The sequence below is a fragment of the Cordyceps fumosorosea genome, assembly GCF_001636725.1.
Source record: "Cordyceps fumosorosea ARSEF 2679 chromosome Unknown scaffold_12, whole genome shotgun sequence".
Taxonomy (NCBI): Eukaryota; Fungi; Ascomycota; class Sordariomycetes; order Hypocreales; family Cordycipitaceae; genus Cordyceps; species Cordyceps fumosorosea.
Window position 1 is genome coordinate 615,353 of NW_017387312.1, and position 17,277 is coordinate 632,629.

Below are 17,277 nucleotides of genomic sequence, written 5' to 3' on the forward strand. Positions count from 1 at the left end.
ACTTGCCGTTGTTATGTCCTACTCCGCGGACTTTTCATGTCTCCTCCTCCTCTGATCAGTCCCATCCTATCTCCCAAATATCCCTACTCCTGCTCCTACTCTGACGACGACAAAACAAAGAGAGGGACAGTTATGTGCGGGGCAGAGATTGTCCCTGGGTGGCTTGCCCCCGCCGGCACGCATTGTTACTATTGTTAGAAGAATTCTTTTGAAAAAAGAGAGCGGATCAGGGTTGCATCCGAAAACAACGTCGGTCGATGGATGCCTGCTGCATCTGTAATCTGCATGATTGCAGACGAGGGGGTGAGGGGGTTAAGAGGGGTAGGGCAAGCAACATGCGACGCTGTCTGGCTCATGTATGGGGTGCCGCATCGTCACCTGGTACAACAGTTTGCTCAAGAATGGCAAAGAGTTGAGGGTCTCGTCTAACATTGGTGATGAAGAGCAGAGGGTGCGGAAGTCGACCGGCAGGTTATAGTTACTGTCTTGTGCGGATTGATGAGCGGATACACACGGACAGCTGTCACGCTTCCCGTTACACGATGACAACGCGCAAAGATAGAATGGCATACACTTCCTTTTGCATATCTAGATGGCAAAACACTTACCCAATCGTTGTTCTGCTCCGCCACCTAACTAACGGTGATCTTGTAGCGGTGGTGCTCCGGATTAACAATCGCATAGTCGGCATGAAATGGTGAGAATATAAGCATGTGAAGAAATTGTACAATTTTTTTTTTCTTTTACAATAATCTTGTTTCCCTATATTGGTTTTACACTGCACAAGTAGATAAAAAGATAGCTAGTAGAAAAGATCGGCCGTGCCACCATCGCTTCATGGTTAGCTAGGTAGAAGGATCCATACGAGCAACGAGATTAGCAGCTGCAGAGGGTATTCGGAGATCAAAGGCACCTTCCCCTTGCATTCCATTCCATGTGGTCCCTAATCTCGTCCCTGTGCCACAAGGCTAACAGTTAGTGCGACAGGCCTGCCATTGCGACCCTACTAGCTTAAGCGAGGGGTGCGGCGTTGAGCAATAGAGAAGGGGCGCGAGATTTACGATGCGGCCAGCCGCCAGGCGAGGGAGCGGGCGTGGTGCGTCTGTCTCGGGTACCAACATCAAGACCATCTCGAACCGCGGCAGTTTGGGGAAGAGAAGTAGGGAAACGAGCGGGCTGTTGACGCGGCCCTGTCGGTCATCCGACTCCTTGCTTGCTCTTTCTTTGCTGGCCCAGGACGGAGGCAGGCAAACTGAGCCCTTTCAGACGGCGTCAGGATGTCTCGTTCGTTCACCTCTCTGCTTTCGACGCGTCAAGTAATCGGATAACTAGTTAAAGTTTGTTGAGCCGTGATCGGTGATGTTGCTGCTGCTCTTTGGCCCTACGGTAGGTAAGCCTTGTAGTATGAGCGTCGACGCTAACAGGGATGGACTTATTAGCATCACAAACCGTGGCGTTGCGGAGCGCAACGGCGTTGCCGTTGGGAACCTTGAAGCTCTGAAAGGCACACGGAAGAAGCTTCCCTCCTAATACAAAAGTCCCCCCCGGCTATTTATCTAGTTACTCGTTATTGGCCGTCCTCAAGGCACCCGGCAACCAAGCCTCCACCACCGGGGCCGGCAAATAAAGACTAGAGTATAGTTGGTAGGTATCGCGATTCAGTTTTTGGGCTCGAGAACCCATTTAGGACAGTGGCTTGGGCAGTTCGTTTTGACACTGCCGTGGGTAAGGTAGATCTTTTTCTTCTCGGTGGCTTAGCAGCAAGATAAGTTTACGGACACAGCTGAGCTTGTTGAGGCTGTTAATTAAGTACTTGACCTTTTTCTCCCTTCCGTGCCCTGCCGGCAAGCGGCGCGTGGATACGGAGCAACTAGTTATGGACTTTTAATTAAAAAGCCATTGGGTCTGCAGGACCGCGCGTCATGAACCTTGACTGGGTGGCTGAGAGGACAGAGCATCGATAAACTAGGGGACCTGTGCGGGGAGGGAGTCAAGTCAAGTGAAGTGACTGTGTTTGCAACGGCGACCGTGTCACGTCGGCATGACGGCGGATGCAGGAGTTTCAGCCAAATTCGGTAACTGGCTGGAGATGCCAAGCTGTCGTGGTAGTTGAAAGAAGACGAAAGGAAACAAGTTTGAGTCACGGCGATTGACAACATGCATGCAGAACGGATAGAGTTAAGAAAGACGATCAAAACGGACCAAGGCCGCCACTTTGGATAATAAATGGCTATCCGAAACATGGGGCAGGTAATTTAATTTTTTTTTTCCTTTTCTTCTTTCAGGTGAGCCTGTCGCAGGTTCATGAGATTACACAGGGCGGGAACGACCAAAAGAGGCAGGCAAGCGCTTTGCTTTTCATCTCCCCCTCTCTCTCTGGGCTGCTAGGGAAAGGCGGGATGACGCTACCTACCAGACTATCAGCCCACAGCAAGCTCAAACAAGACAAGGGCTGCAAGATGGGACAAGGCGTTTGTTGCTTTGCTAGGCTTGCGCATGTCTCAGACGACAGAGGAGAGTGTGGTCCGGGGGTGAGGGGACGGAGGAATATGAGATGCAGGCTAGTAACAAGGACGTAGTGAAAAAGGCAAGGTCATTGTATGACTTGATTGACGATTTATTAAAAGAGTGATGATGTGCATGCTGACCAGATGAAGAGATTAATGACTCGCTAGGATGGAAAGAGTGTGTGCCAATAGTTACGGCTTAGTAGTTAGTGCATCAGCTTGGTTTCTCTATTTTATCGAATTCTCGCGTTTTAGGGCGTGTTGAAACAAACAAAACGTGAAGTGAATATTTCTTCTTGCATTTCCCTTTTGTCTATTCTTCCCCTCCTCTCTTTTTACCGTGTCTTTCTTATTGGCAGTCTTCCGCATGTGGCTGAGGACAAGCTGCGAGTCTTGGTGGCCACGGCGCTTGCTGGGGCCGTCCAGTTGGTCGGCTGTGCCGTGTTATTAGTTCGTAGCGGGGAACGCCCCCCTCCATCCCCTGTAAGCCCACTGCCACGCCACGCCACGCCACCCTGGTGGCGCTTTTCGGTGTCTGGTTGAATGGCTGGAACTGGGAACTGGGGCTTGTTATTTCCAGGATGCAAGGCGACAAGAGGACGGAAACCGGAAAAAGAAGGAAAGCGGCAATAGGTACGGATTAGTTTCGAGTCGAGTAAGCACTCTGTACGATGTTTGTGAGAGATTGGTGCGCGATACCGATTTGTATTGGCTCGACTCATGCGGAGAGGTACGTACCTATGTATGTATGTACAGTACATATATACATATGTACGTACATACATGTGTATCTTGTACCAGCCAACACGCAGGTACTAACAACAAATATCCGTAGGGATCGGTATAGCTGATGGCGATGGTTTTTGCATGCCCCTCTGCATCAGGCAACTGCATTCCCATATGATCCTCTTCTTACTACCTTTTCAGGCCTCATTATTATGGTGCCAACATTGGAATTGCATATCCCACTCATTTTTGGGGTCCCGCTAATAACAGGTAGGCCTGGGGAGCGCCTGTTCTCAACATCGCGGCAATTGCACCTCTGCGGCCTGTACGAATAATCAGGACTGCAACGGCTTCACTGCTGATCAGTGTCAAGCCAACAACCCCCAAAACTCGATCACTGGGTAATAATAATTATCCGTAGTCGCTTTTGATACTTGGTCGTTTAAACTTTACAGGGTCCATCTCAACCCCAGCCCGGCTTTTTTTCCGACAAGGCCACACCACTTCCGTTCACCTGGCACGACACTACGAGGGAGAAAAGCAGCCTTTTTTCAGGCGGCACGCTCACCAAAAAAGAGTTCCCACCCCCCCACAGCTTAGCAGGAGGCACGGCGGTACCACCGAGCTTGCCCGATTTTCGCCTGCAAATTTGTACCAGCATCCGTACATGGGCTCACTGATCAAAGTGATCAGTACCTCCTAACCGCAGACGGGGGTACAGACTCACAGCACAAGCACAGCTGGGCTAGCCTCCTGCTTCTCCAGTCCAGAGGCTCTTGGCACTGACTTGCCCTGTCCCTCCCTGTGTCTGCCAGCCTTGACTGCTCCAGTCTCCAGTAGGTAGCAGTACCCCCCCCCACCCCCATCCATCCTGCTCGCTCTTTTTTTTTTTTAAACCTCCTCCCATGAACTGAACACGATCAAGGTCTATTATTAGAACCCTCCAACGCCAGATCCAGCCCCATCATCCTGCGCAACCAGCGTGCGCTCTCTCCCGGCCAGACTTCCTTTTTGGCCAACTGTGATAGCTTCAATACCGTTTGTTCGCCGTTTGTGCCTCGCTCTCTACGACTTGTCTCCCCTTCTTTGCGCCCTCGCCGACTCTGTTGCTTGTTTGCGCCCGCCAGCGAAGCTCCTCCCTCCCGCCGCCCGCCCGTCCGCCCGCTTCCCTCCTCACCCCGTTGCATGTCTTCCTGCTCCGTTCCGCGTTCCTCGTCCTCATCCTCGAACGCCTCTCGCTTCTCGCCAACGCCTCTCGCCCTCCTGTTTGCTGCCCTCACAATCCCCGCCGCCGCCTAGTCTTGCGACGAACCTGCTTGCTCGCCGGCCCACTCGTCCAGCAGCACTCCGTTTGCTCCTCACCGTTGCTGCTAAATTACAAACTCGTTCCTTCTCGATAGCCTCGACCACGCGCTCTGCGACATTTTGCTCGCTTCGCTTCATCAGTGCTGCGCCTGCGCCTGCGCCGCGTCCAGCCTCCAGCGGACGCCTCCTGGTCGGTTGCCCTCGCCCAGTTGTTCGCTTGCCCTCGCCCAGTTGTCAACGCCCGTCTACCAACGCTGCGATACGGCCAACGAACGATACACATAAACTCGGCGCGTGGCCCTGCTTTCTCCGGCCACCTGCCGCTCACCACGCCCACCTGCTTTTGCTTCACATAGACACTCGTCACAATGGGTCGCAGAAAAATTGAAATCAAAGCCATCAAAGATGATCGCAACCGCTCAGTGTATGCTTCATCGCTTCGCCTCTCTGCCTTCAGCCCCCCTCTCCCCATGTCTGCTAACCAACATGCCTCTCCTATAGCACGTTCCTGAAGCGGAAAGGCGGTCTTTTCAAAAAGGCTCACGAGCTCTCCGTGCTTTGCTCTGTCGACGTCGCCGTCTTCATCTTTGGTAGCAACAAGAAGCTGTACGAGTACTCTTCTGCCGACATGCATGATCTCATTACCCGCCACCAATATGTGAGTCTCTTCAACCGCTTCCCCTGAATTCGCCGTTTCCCTTTCAGCTAATCACCTTCCAGCATGGCGGTGCAAACGAACACAAAGGTCCAAACGACTTTGCCGGTGGAGACGACGGCGACGACGACGAAGATGGCGACGCGACGCCCCCAAGAGGTCACGAGGAGGCCCAGATGATGCCTCCGCAATATCACCCTCAACACGGCCATTTCCCGCCCCAAATACGCCACCACACCCCGACAGCTTCTCCTCCTGTTCCTAATGGCGCGCCTTATCCCAATCACCATGGCCACCATCTGCCTCCCCGCGGCCACTCGCCACATCCGCCCCCCATGGGACGCCCCGATTCGAGAAACGACGGCCGCCGCATACCATCGGGCATGGTTCCTCCCCCGCCGCCCGGTACACATCCTGGCATCACTTACATGCCTGCGCCTCCCATCTACAACGGCCCTGCCGCGCCTGCGCAGCCCATGATGCACCCTCACGGTCCTCAGTATTATCCTCCGCACCCACAACACCCCCAGCACCCTCAGCACCCTCAGCACCCCCAGCACCCCCATCAACCACCGCCTCCTCAAGCCTATGGAGACGATCGTCGCCCACCTCAACCACACCCTCAGCAACCTCAGCCAGCGTACACACCTCAGCCGCCGTCTCAACAGCCTCAACCGCAATACCAGTCCCAACCACCCCCCCAATCTATGTCGATGCCTCCACGTCCTGATGTACAACAGCCAACGGCAATGCCACATCCTCCACCGCCAGATCGCCGCCCTGCGGATCCTCAGCCGCCGCCCTCGAGAGACGCCGCTCCGGAGACCGATGCCCGACACCCGCCTTTACTCAATACAGATTCTGCTATCAAGAAGCTTCCTCAACGCAGATCGCACAGCATTTTTACCCCCGTGGAGGAGAACCGATCCATTCTCGGACAACACTCCAAGTTGTTCAGCACGGAAGAATCTACTATCAAGGAAGAGCCTAATAGTCGCTCGCAGTCTGTTGACGCGGGTGCTTCGATCAAGACGTCGCCTCCGTTGTCACGCTGTCACAGCTCCATGGACAAGTCGCGGAATGTTTCCCTTCCCGACGTAGCATTCGCGCCGCCGTCTCGGACGAACAGCCTGACAGGCGGCCCGTTATCTGCCAGGCCCCGTGGCCCGAAGCTTACCGTGCAAATCCCGGATGGAGGATCGGAGCAAAGCGGAAGTGCTGTTACTGCAGAATCTAGCTCGCCGCGCAATTCTACCGAGACCCCGACACATACGCAGAGGCGACATGGTTCCATCGTCTTGCCGCCGCCATCTCCGTCCGCTTCTTCGCTGTTGTCCGCAGGGGCCACTGGACCACCGAATCCGTTCGCGAGGCCGCCGGTGAACCCCCAAGGAATAGGGAATGGTGCCCCTAACAAGAATGAAACACCACAATCTGCGCTACCATCCAGGTACCTCAACGGCGAGTTTCTCCCTAGTCCAAGTAGCTTCTATCCGGAGTGGAATTACAAGGCGAGCGATAGCAACACGCTCCCAAGTCCACTCAACTTTTCAACGCCCGTGGTGGGTTCCGGCCCTAGCTTCCTATCCCAGGATCACAACCAGTCGGCCCTTTCCTCGGCATCGACGGCGGCATCGTCATCAATGCCCACCGCAGCGGGCACTACCGACAGCCTCAAGTCGCGGGAAGCCATGAAACGAAAGAGCGAAGGTTCCGCAACCTCGAGTACGAGCAGCCACGGCCCCCCAACTGAGCCCAAACGTGTCAAGGTTGAATAACGACCGACTCCGAGTCATTTTGATGGCACACTTATTTGCTTTGATTTAGGAGCAAAGCAGACCTTCTAGGAACTCACTGCTCTTGGTCTCGCTCAGCGAAGACTATTTGCGTTTTCCGTTGGCTGCTTTTATTTGTGTTTTGATTCCGGCATTTTTACTGATACCCGCGCCATCTGGACGACGACGCTCATGTACGTGCTGTGGACTGAGTCCGCTTGAGAAACGCTGACGATTTCTCGTCATGCGTTTCTTTACAACTCTATATACTGCCATATGGAATTTGGAATCCGTAGTCTCTCGATTCTCATTTTCTCGATTCTCATTTTCTCGATTCTTTTTATTGTTTGCGTCGGTTGGAAAGACGCTAAAATGCAAATTCTCTTGATTTAGTTTCTGTTTTTCTTTGGATTGGGTTGGTCAATTCATGATGCCTTGGAATTTTTTTGCTCTTCATTTTCGTTTTCTCAGGGGTTTCGCATGTACCTGGCCAGGATAGATGGAGATTCAGATGCCCCGAACGGGAGGGTCCATGGCGACAGTGATTGGCGCCGAGATTTCGAGGGAGAAAAACAGGTTGTCGTATTGTATAGCTAAACGGGAATCAGCCCGGCGCTGGAATGATGACAAGACAGACACATTTCACGTTATGAATAGCAGCCATTTCTACAATAAGGATGCGATTTGAGGCTGTCATTAGAGATGTACCAGAAGAGAAAGTTTCAAATCTGACGAGAAACACCTTAACGCAAGAAAACCTTTGAACCTGGTAGACAAGAGTAAAAAAAAAAAAAAAAAAATTCGAAACCGAGAAACGAGAAAAGAAAAAAGAAAAGAAAAAAAACCAAGATAACACATGCTCCCTTTATCGTCGTATACCCGAATCTGTGATTCTATGTTCCGTCACCTATTATCCGCCCCTTTTTCCTATCCGATTAACGATGCAAAATAATGTTCCAGCCCTAAGAAGAGATGATGATACACAAGACAAGACAGAGGGCGCAGCAAGATTCCCTCCTCATTGTCTATATTTTTTTTAAGCATTGGCTGTGCCATAGCTGCGGGAGTTGTTGTTATTGCTGTTGCTCCCGCGACTGCCGCCGCTGGTGCGCGCGTCCTCCCAGCTCGCGGCGAAGCGCCGGCCGGTGGCCGCCAGCAGGCTCTCCTCCTCGTCCTCCTCGGCGTCCTCGTCGAGCTCTGCGAGGTTGACGCGGGGCGGGCGGAACGCCGCGGTGACGAGCACGACGGCGAAGACGGCGAGCAGCGCGAACTGGCCCCAGAAGGCGACGATGCCGAAGAAGGGCCAGGTGACGGTGATGCGGCTGAGGAAGGTGGAGGCGACCGAGGGGGTGCAGGCGCGGGCGGCGAAGGGGAACTCGCGTGCGCGGGCGCCGCAGGGCAGGACGGCGTCGGGCCGGTTGCGGCAGTCGGGGTTGCGGCCGGCGGCGGGCGGGTCGAGGCTGCAAAAGGTCTGGGTGCCGAAGGCGGCGTACTGGGGCGCGACGAACATGGCGACGGCGTAGTTGACGGCGAGGGTGACGAGGCCGAGCATGACGGTGGCGATGAGGAGGGCCTGCGGCGCGGTGCGGCCGCGGCGCACCTGGAAGACGCGGATCCAGAGGAAGCGGATGCCGACGGCGGCGATGCCCGAGACGGAGCTGCTGAAGAGGTGCAGCACGAGCAGGGCCATGAGCACGTAGTCGACGGGGAAGGCGCGCGCGGCCTGCACGAAGATCCAGTTGATGGGCTGGAAGACGCGGATGTGATCGACGAGATAGCCGCAGCGGCGCTTGCACGCCGAGTGCGTGGCCTTGTCGATGCCGGTGATTAGCATGGAGACGGCGATGAGGACGGAGAGAATGAGGAGCGCGATGCCGCCGGCCATCTTGACGGGGCGGAAGAAGGCGCAGACGCGCAGCCAGGCGCGGTGGAGGCCGCTGCGACCCTCACCCTGTGCCTCAGCGGCGAGACGCTCACGACGGACAAGCGTCTGCTCCTCGCGGATAAGGGCGTCGAGCTCGCGGCGGTCTTTGCGAGTCATAGCGGTGGCTCCGTTGCCGTCGCCGTCACTGCGACCGGCGTAGCGCATCTCTAGTTGCCGGCGGCGCTCACGGTTCTGCTCGAGTTGCGAGGCGGTGGCGGCGGAGAGGCGCGGCGCCGAGACTCCAGGCGCGGACTGGATGAAGGAGATGGGCATGAGAGCGAGGCCGGCGCCGGTGTAGACGACGTAGAGGAGCGTTCCGAGGGTGACGAGCAGGCCGAGCGCGAACGTGAGTGCCTTTTCGCCGTTGCTCTGCGCGATGAGCTGCAGATAGTCAGAGTGGCTGCCGCTCCAACTCCAGCTCCAGCTTTGGGGGCCATCGAGGTCGCCGCGGCCGGCGGCGGGCACGAAGAAGCCGACGAGGAAGAGGGCGACGACGAGGGCGACGAAGAAGAGGGTGTACTTGGCGGCGGCCCAGAGGCGGGAGCGCCAGGTGCGCCCCTCCTCCTCGAACTCAATCTCGTCATACTCCTCGTACCAGAAGTAAGCAAAGGGGATGAAGAGCAGGCAGAGTAGGGCGTCGAGGCTGTAGAGGGTGTAGTAGAGGACCTTGAGGGCGAGGAGCAGGTCGGCGACGCGGCCGGGCGTGGCCCAGGGCTTCTTGACGCCGAGCCGGGCGGACCCCGTGGCGGAGACGAGGGCGATGTCGACGGGGAGCAGCAGCACGGTGGCGAGCAGCGCCGTCAGGCTGATGACGGCGACGGCACTGACGACGGCGGAGCGCTCGCGCGGCGTCTGCCACGTCAGGGTCGTGACGGCGGCCGCGATGAGGCAGAGGGCCACGGCGCCAGCGTACGTCACCCAGATCAGGCTGGTCTGGATGAGACCGGCGTCCGCCAGCATGGTGGTGGTGCTGGTGACGAGCTGGGGCAGCTGGGCGAAGACGGGGCGGTTGTTTGCTGTGAATCGTGGGAGCTGGTGCAGGGCTGCTTGAGGCTTGTGGTAGGATGAGAATGTCTGTTGATGGGGTTGAGCGACGGTGATGATGGATGAGAGAAGTCATGAATGTTTTGTGACGCAATTAAAGAATGTCGAACCATTGAAACTTGCATAAGTGAGCAGCCACTAGTGCATACATACATACATCATAGCTGAGCTACTGTGGCTGCTAGCGAGGTGGTACGAGGTACCTGTAGAACCTGTAGAACTGTCTCAGCTTCCCCAGATGCGCAAACAGCTGCCTGCCTGGCTGCCTGTAATTACTTGGGCGGATCAATGCACCGCCGTCCCGAAAGCTCCAGCCTCAGCCTCAGCTCCAGCCACAACACCACTATCTGTACCACTGCTACATAGCTCCAGCTCTTGGTGGTACCTACTGTCCGCTTTTCAACCTCCCATCGCAACCTCGCCAAACTCGCGACCAGCCGTCACCCACATCACCCCCTCTCCAATTCGACTCGCCAGTCGGCGAGCGAGAATGAACCTGCCGCAATGCAGGTCTACACGGAGCTTGTGGCGCCCTCGGCTGTCACCCATTCCCTGAGCCTGCCCTTGACCTCCGCCGCCGCCAACAACCTCGTCGTCGCAAAGGGCTCCCTCCTCCAGGTCTTCGAGACGCGAACTATTGCCGCCGAGCTCGACCCGCAGCAGTACCAACCCGAAAACCAGCCGTCCGGCAAGGGAGACCCGAAGCAGCAGCAGAACCCCGACTTTGACGTCCGCGGCCACGATGACGACGGCCTCGAGGCCCTGCTGCTGCCGCGCGACCGCGCCCAGCACACCAAACTCGTCCTCGTCGCCGAAATCCCCGTCGCCGGCACCGTCATCGGCCTCGCCCGTCTGAAACTACGCGATACCGCCTCGGGCGGCGAGGCCCTCCTGCTGGCCTACCGCGGCGCCAAGATGTGCTTGACCGAGTGGAACCCCCAGCGGCTCGCCCTCGATACCGTCTCCATACACTACTACGAAAAGGACGAGCTGCAGGGTGCGCCGTGGGAGCTGCCCTTTGGTGAGTACGTCAACTACATCGAAGCCGACCCTGCCAGTCGATGCGCCGCCTTCAAGTTTGGCAGCCGCAATTTGTCTATTCTGCCATTCCGCCAGGCCGAGGAGGATCTCGAGATGGAAGACTGGGATGAGGCGCTGGACGGGCCAAAGCCTGTCAAGGAGGCTTCTCTTGCGACCAATGAAAATGGCCATGGCACCGAAACACAATATCTGCCGTCTTTTGTGCTGCGACTCCCTCTTCTCGACCCGACACTTCTGCACCCGGTACATCTCTCCTTCCTCCACCAGTACCGAGAACCTACATTTGGCATCCTCTCCTCTGCACAGTCTACCTCGATTGCCCTAGGATTGAGGGACCACATGACCTATAAAGTCTTTACCTTGGATCTGAAGCAGCGTGCTTCGACCACCATTCTATCAGTCACAGGCTTGCCGCAAGACCTCAAACGTGTCCTTCCGCTACCCAACCCTGTCGGAGGTGCTCTTCTTGTCGGCGAAAATGAGCTCATCCACATCGACCAGTCTGGTAAAGCCAATGGCGTTGCGGTGAACCCCATGGCACGGCAAATGACATCTTTTAGTCTTGCTGATCAATCGCAACTGAATTATCGCTTGGAAGGATGTGCCATCGAACCGATTTCCATGGAAACTGGAGAGCTGCTGCTGATTCTCAACGATGCATCGTTGTCAATCATCTCGTTTAAGATTGACGGGCGGACGGTTTCTGGAATCAGCCTTGTTCCCGTGTCACCAGAGAACGGAGGGAGTATCCTCAAAAGTCGCGTATCCTGTATTTCCCGAATTGGAAAGTCTTCTATGTTTATCGGGAGCGAGTCTGGTGACTCAGTTGTTCTCGGGTGGTCGAGGAAGCAACCCCAGGAGAAACGCAAAAAGTCGAGAGCCCTAGATGCCGACCTAGCCCTTGATGTGGAAGACATCGATCTGGATGATGACTTTGACGAGGATGACGACCTATACGGCACCGAATCGGCTGCCGCTAAGCCGTCTCAAGCTGCCAACGGGGCGGTGAAAGGTGGTGAACCAGTCTTTCGCATACAAGATTCCTTGCTTTGCCTGGCGCCGATCCACGACGTTGCACCGGGCAAAGCAGTATTCCCGCCTGATAGTGAAGAGGCAGTTTTGCGAGATGGCGTTACATCGGAGCTGCAACTTGCTTGTGCCGTTGGCCGAGGAAAGGCTGGCGCTATTGCCATCTTAAACCGTGAGATCCAACCGAAGGTAATTGGAAGATTCGAGTTTCCGGAGGCACGAGGCTTCTGGACCATGTGCGTCAAAAAGCCAGTACCCAAAGCACTCGGCTCCAGTGCCGTGGTCAGCAGCGAATACGACAGCATGGAGCTGTATGACCGATTTATGATTGTCGCCAAGGTCGATCTAGATGGCTACGAAACTTCGGATGTTTACGCCCTGACGGATGCTGGCTTCGAGAGCTTAAAAGACACGGAATTCGAGCCTGCGGCTGGTTTCACTGTCATGGCCGGCACCATGGGAAAGCAAATGCGAATTATTCAAGTACTAAAATCAGAAGTCCGATGCTATGATGGGGATCTCGGCCTAAGCCAGATTCTGCCCATGATGGATGAAGAGACAGGAGCCGAACCAAGAGTGGTGAGCGCAAGCATCGCCGATCCGTACTTGACGATTATCCGAGACGATCACAGCGTTTTCATTGCCAAAATTGGCAGCAATGATGAGCTAGAAGAAGTTGAGAAAGACAAAAGCCCCCTGACCTCGATAAAGTGGCAGACAGGCTGTCTATACGCTGATCACGACGGGATATTTCAACCAAAACAGCCTGAGGAGGGAGACGACTCGAGGGTCATGTTGTTCTTGATGAGCACAGCCGGTGCTCTACATATGTATGATCTGAACAACCTTTCAGAGCCGGTATATGTTGCAGAAGGCCTTACCTCGACACCACCTTTCCTATCGGCAAACTTTACTGGTCGCAAGGCCGCTGCGAAAGAAACGCTGACCGAAATTCTCGTTGCCGACCTTGGCGACGTGGTCGCTAAAAGCCCGTATCTCATTCTTCGCCATGACACTGATGATCTGACTCTATACGAGCCTGTACGATACCATGAACCAAACAGCGCCTCAGCGCCGCTCTCGGATACCCTCTTCTTTAAGAAGTCAACAAATTCTACTATTGCGAAAAGCGCGCCGGCATCTGGCAAGGACGACGATGACACAGAGCAGAGGCGCTTCGTTCCGCTCCAACCCTGCGCAAACGTCGGCGGCTACAGCACGGTATTCTTATCCGGTGATTCACCTAGTTTCATCCTGAAGTCGGCGAAGAGCATACCTCGCATCGTCGGTCTTCAGGGCCAAGGCGTACGAGGCATGAGCACTTTCAACACAGAAGGCTGCGATCGGGGATTCATTTACGCCGATACCAAAGGCATTGCCAGAGTCAGTCAGCTGCCCACGGATACAAACTATGCCGAACTGGGAATTTCAGTTAAGAAGATCCCGCTCGATTGCGACGTCAACAGAGTCTCGTTTCACTCGCACACGGCAACGTATATTGCTGCGTGCTCGACCAGTGAGCCATTCGAGCTCCCCCGGGATGATGACTACCACAAAGAATGGGCAAAAGAGACCGTCACCTTTGCGCCAACCATGCCACGAGGTATTCTTAAACTCATCAGCCCCGCGGCATGGACCGTCATTCATAGCTTAGATCTCGAATCATGCGAGACCATTGAGAGCATGATGGCACTTCACCTTGAAATTTCTGAGGAAACCAAAGAGCGACGTATGGTTGTCGCCGTTGGCAGTGCGATTTGCAAAGGTGAAGACTTGCCCACGCGTGGCCGTGTCCAAGTGTTTGACATTGTCACCGTCATCCCCGAGCCCGGGCGGCCGGAGACGAACAAGAGGCTGAAGCTCCAAGCCAAGGAAGAGCTGCCTCGCGGTGGCGTCACATCGCTGTCCGAGATCGGCACCTCGGGTCTGCTGCTGATTGCGCAGGGCCAAAAGTGCATGGTGCGCGGTCTGCGCGAGGACGGAGGACTGCTCCCCGTCGCCTTTTTGGATATGAACTGCCACATCCTGGGTGTCCGTGAGCTGCGTGGCACTGGCCTGTGCCTCATGGCTGACGCTTTTAAGGGCATGTGGTTCGCAGGCTACACAGAAGAGCCGTACACCTTCAAGGTGCTCGGAAAGAGCAGCGGTCAAATCCCAATGCTCGTGGCGGACTTCTTACCAGATGGCGAGGACCTATCTATGATTGGCGTGGATGCCGATGGTGACTTGCACGTCTTCGAGTTCAACCCTGACCGTATGTACCATTTGCTCTTTCTACTTCACCCCCCCGGGCCATCTGCTCCTGCACCGGACGACGTTCTCGCTGTCGCCAAACGAGCCGACAACGACGGTGCTCCTGGAGCGCACCATCCCCGCGTCGCAGCCGCAGCCGATGGGCACCACGGGCGCGGAGACGCCACACACGCTGCTACTGAGCTGCCCGACGGGCCAGCTGGCGGCGCTGACGCCGCTCGGCGAGTCGGCGTACCGGCGGCTGCTGTCGCTCGCGAATCAGCTGATGCCGACCGTCACACCGCACGGCGGGCTGCACCCCAAGGCGCACCGGCTACCCGAGGGCCGCGGCGCGCAGAGCCACGCCCGCGCCGTCGGCGTGGAGACGGCGGCCGCGTCAGGACGCATGATCGTCGACGGCACGGTGCTTACGCGCTGGACCGAGCTCGGCGCCGCGAAGCGCGCGGAGATGGCGGCCAAGAGCGGCTACGACGACCTGGCCGAGCTGAGGGCAGAGCTGGAGGGCGTGCTAGGGTGGTCGGGCATGGCGTACTTTTAAGGAGTCATTCTTGTATTTATAAAAACGGGAGGTTGTAGAATGATTAGAAAAAGCATATTTGGTGACTATCTGGCTTGGAATGGGGTAAGACATCACCATTTTTGGTTTCCCGAACGAAGAGGAGTTGTCAAGCTGGGGTCGATTTATATCAATATGAACGGGATTCGGCATCATTGAAGATGAGATGCAGCGTTCAGCTAGTCTCTGTGTTTCGGATATCATTCTACATTGTTCGCCCAAGTCTCTCGCGGACCTTGAGGTGTACCTCGAATCTCGCTTAATCCATTCACTGGTCATATTCTGGATCCCCGTTTCCGGTAACGATTTTGTTTAAACTTTTGATTGTGTTGTGATAAAGAACTGATTCATCATGACAGCTTGAAGCTTGTCGTCGCCGCCCAACCTAGAAACGCCATCCATCCTGTATATCGTTAAAACCCCAGCTCAAATAGTTCTATATCTGGGTGTATAACCTCCTTTCCCAGCTGCAAAAAAAGGTAAAAAAACATTGACACGTAGCTAGACAAAGGAAACAAAGCTGTTGACAAACTGTATTGTACACACGAGTCAGAAAGGACGAAGAGCTGATTAGTCGCAGTCAGGGTTGGCGCTCTTCTTGCGGCGCAGGCTGCCGAAGCGACGCTTCAGGCCCTCGCTGATGCGGTGGCCGGCCGAGTTGTGGCGGTTGAGGCCATGCTCCGCCTCGCCCTCGGCAGGCTGCGCGCCGGAAGAGGCGCCGGTAGCGGCGGGGACGCTCTTCCGGCGGCGCAGGCTCTTGGCCATGAGAGGATTGCTTTCCATCTCGATGGCGTCCTCGTCACCGGGGCGGCGGTCCTTGCTGTTCTTCTTCAGGTCGCGCTCGATGGTGTACGAGGGCTCCCCCTTGCCCTTGAGGTCGTCGGGGTGGTAGTCGACAAAGTCGTAGCGGCGGTAGGCGCCGCCGGGCGCGTCGGGCTCGCGCATAAGGTCGGCGCCCTCCTCGTAGGACATGCGGCGACCGCTGGCGTCGAGGGCGCCGCTGGGGACGGTGGCGGTGCCCTGGAGCGGGCGGTGGTGGATAAGGGCGTCGCGGATGAACTCGCGCGGGGTGGCGCGCAGGGCGGCCATGTTTGAGTCGCGCACGGCCTCGACGGGCGAGTACATCTTGTTCATGTTGCGGCTGGCGAGGGTCGCATCGTACGGCCCGCCGTGGTGGTACGCCGGGCCGATGGTGTCGAGCAGGTCGATGGTGTCCGCCTCGGACACGCGCTTGCGGTGCCGGCGATCGGCGGCACGAGTCTCGCGGCGGATCATGTCGAGCGGGCGGTGGGACATGTCACCGGGGAAGCGTTCGGCGAGACCGGATGGGCGCGGCTGGCTGTGATGTTGGCAGCGGTGTTGGCCGTCGCTGCGGCTGCGGTTGTGCTGAGACGGCTCCGGGGAGCCGGTGTAGTGCCGGGACGAAGGGCCGGGGGCGGATCGAGAGCTGACGGAGCGGATGGGGACACGGCCGCTGTGGTAGTCCGCTGTGGAGAGAGACAACGGCTGCGCGCTGTCTGACACAGGTAATTCGGGGGACTGCGGGGGTGAGACGAGGCCGCTGCGGTGCGAGTGTGTCTCCTCGTGGTGGGTGTCGAGGTTGAAGGTGCGCCGGGCCGAGTAAGGATTGGACTTTAAGAAGCCGGAGGACTCGGGGGGTGTAGGGTTGTTAAAAAAGTTGGCCGAGGTGCGGTTATCGGTGAAGGGATCCCGAGTGTCGTCGTCACTGCTGACACTGGGCGATTGCTTTCTCGAGGCACGATGATGGTGTTGGCTGTTGGACTTGGTGGAGCAGGCGCGGCGCGGTGACGGCGACGAGGGCGGCGAAGCGACGGGGATGGGCCGGGTGGTCCGGAGCTGGACGTTATAGTGGGAGGAGCCTGGTCCGGTTTCTTGCGAAGGCTCCGGGGCAGTCAGGGGATCCAAAATATATCTCTTGGCCTGCTTCGAATATAACAAAAAAAGACGCGCGTCAGCGATTGTGGCGGATGGCGATACGAGGGACAAGGTTTTTGTGGTGGAGAGCGATGCGTATGTGTCTTGGCGATGTGGGAAGCGTGCAGAGAAGGCAAGAAAAGGAGGAAAAGGTGATGAGAGAATGAGGGAAAAGGAACTGAAGGAAATATAAAGAAAAAGCAATGCGGCTTCAACGCGGCTTCAGCAGCAGCGGCGGCATCGCGGCGCATTGGTGACGTCGACAGCAAGGGTAAAAACAGGGGACTGGTGATGCAAGTGGTGTGAGGGTTTGTAGGTCAGGGTCCACCAGATAAGCCCGGAAAAGGATAAAAAAGAGGATAGTATCCGTAGAGCTGGTGGAATCCAAAAGAAGAGCCGATCGCCAGCGTCCATGTCGCCATGGATGGGCAGGGTCCAGCTCTAGACTCTAGATTCTGGACTTTCGCCAACGGGCGTGATGCAGTGATGATGCAACGGGTGGGCAGAAAACAGTGGGGGGGGGGGGG

At 56.5% G+C, this 17,277-nt stretch overlaps 4 protein-coding genes across 4 annotated transcripts in view; 2 read left to right on the forward strand and 2 right to left on the reverse strand.

Annotated features, from left to right (window-relative positions):
* Positions 1-4,906: 4,906 nt before the first annotated feature.
* On the forward strand, positions 4,907-6,971 carry ISF_05293 (Transcription factor, MADS-box; the record flags this gene model as incomplete). The annotated part of the gene is made up of 3 exons (XM_018848898.1): positions 4,907-4,962; positions 5,040-5,196; positions 5,259-6,971. The coding sequence occupies 3 exons, from the start codon at positions 4,907-4,909 to the stop codon at positions 6,969-6,971; spliced, it is 1,926 nt and encodes a 641-aa protein (XP_018704034.1).
* Positions 6,972-8,004: 1,033 nt separating this feature from the next.
* ISF_05294 (LMBR1-like membrane protein) lies at positions 8,005-9,852 on the reverse strand (the record flags this gene model as incomplete). The annotated part of the gene is made up of 1 exon (XM_018848899.1): positions 8,005-9,852. The coding sequence occupies one exon, from the start codon at positions 9,850-9,852 to the stop codon at positions 8,005-8,007; it is 1,848 nt and encodes a 615-aa protein (XP_018704035.1).
* A 588-nt stretch (positions 9,853-10,440) lies between these two features.
* ISF_05295 (protein CFT1) lies at positions 10,441-14,797 on the forward strand (the record flags this gene model as incomplete). Its single annotated transcript, XM_018848900.1, has 2 exons — positions 10,441-14,331; positions 14,390-14,797. The coding sequence occupies 2 exons, from the start codon at positions 10,441-10,443 to the stop codon at positions 14,795-14,797; spliced, it is 4,299 nt and encodes a 1,432-aa protein (XP_018704036.1).
* A 588-nt stretch (positions 14,798-15,385) lies between these two features.
* ISF_05296 (Pal1 cell morphology) overlaps positions 15,386-17,277 on the reverse strand; it is a gene marked incomplete at both ends in the record, with an annotated part of 2,134 nt that continues 242 nt past the window's right edge. The window contains one exon of the mRNA XM_018848901.1: positions 15,386-16,756. Coding sequence (XP_018704037.1) covers positions 15,386-16,756 — 1,371 coding nt within the window. The remainder of the gene's footprint in view (positions 16,757-17,277) is intronic.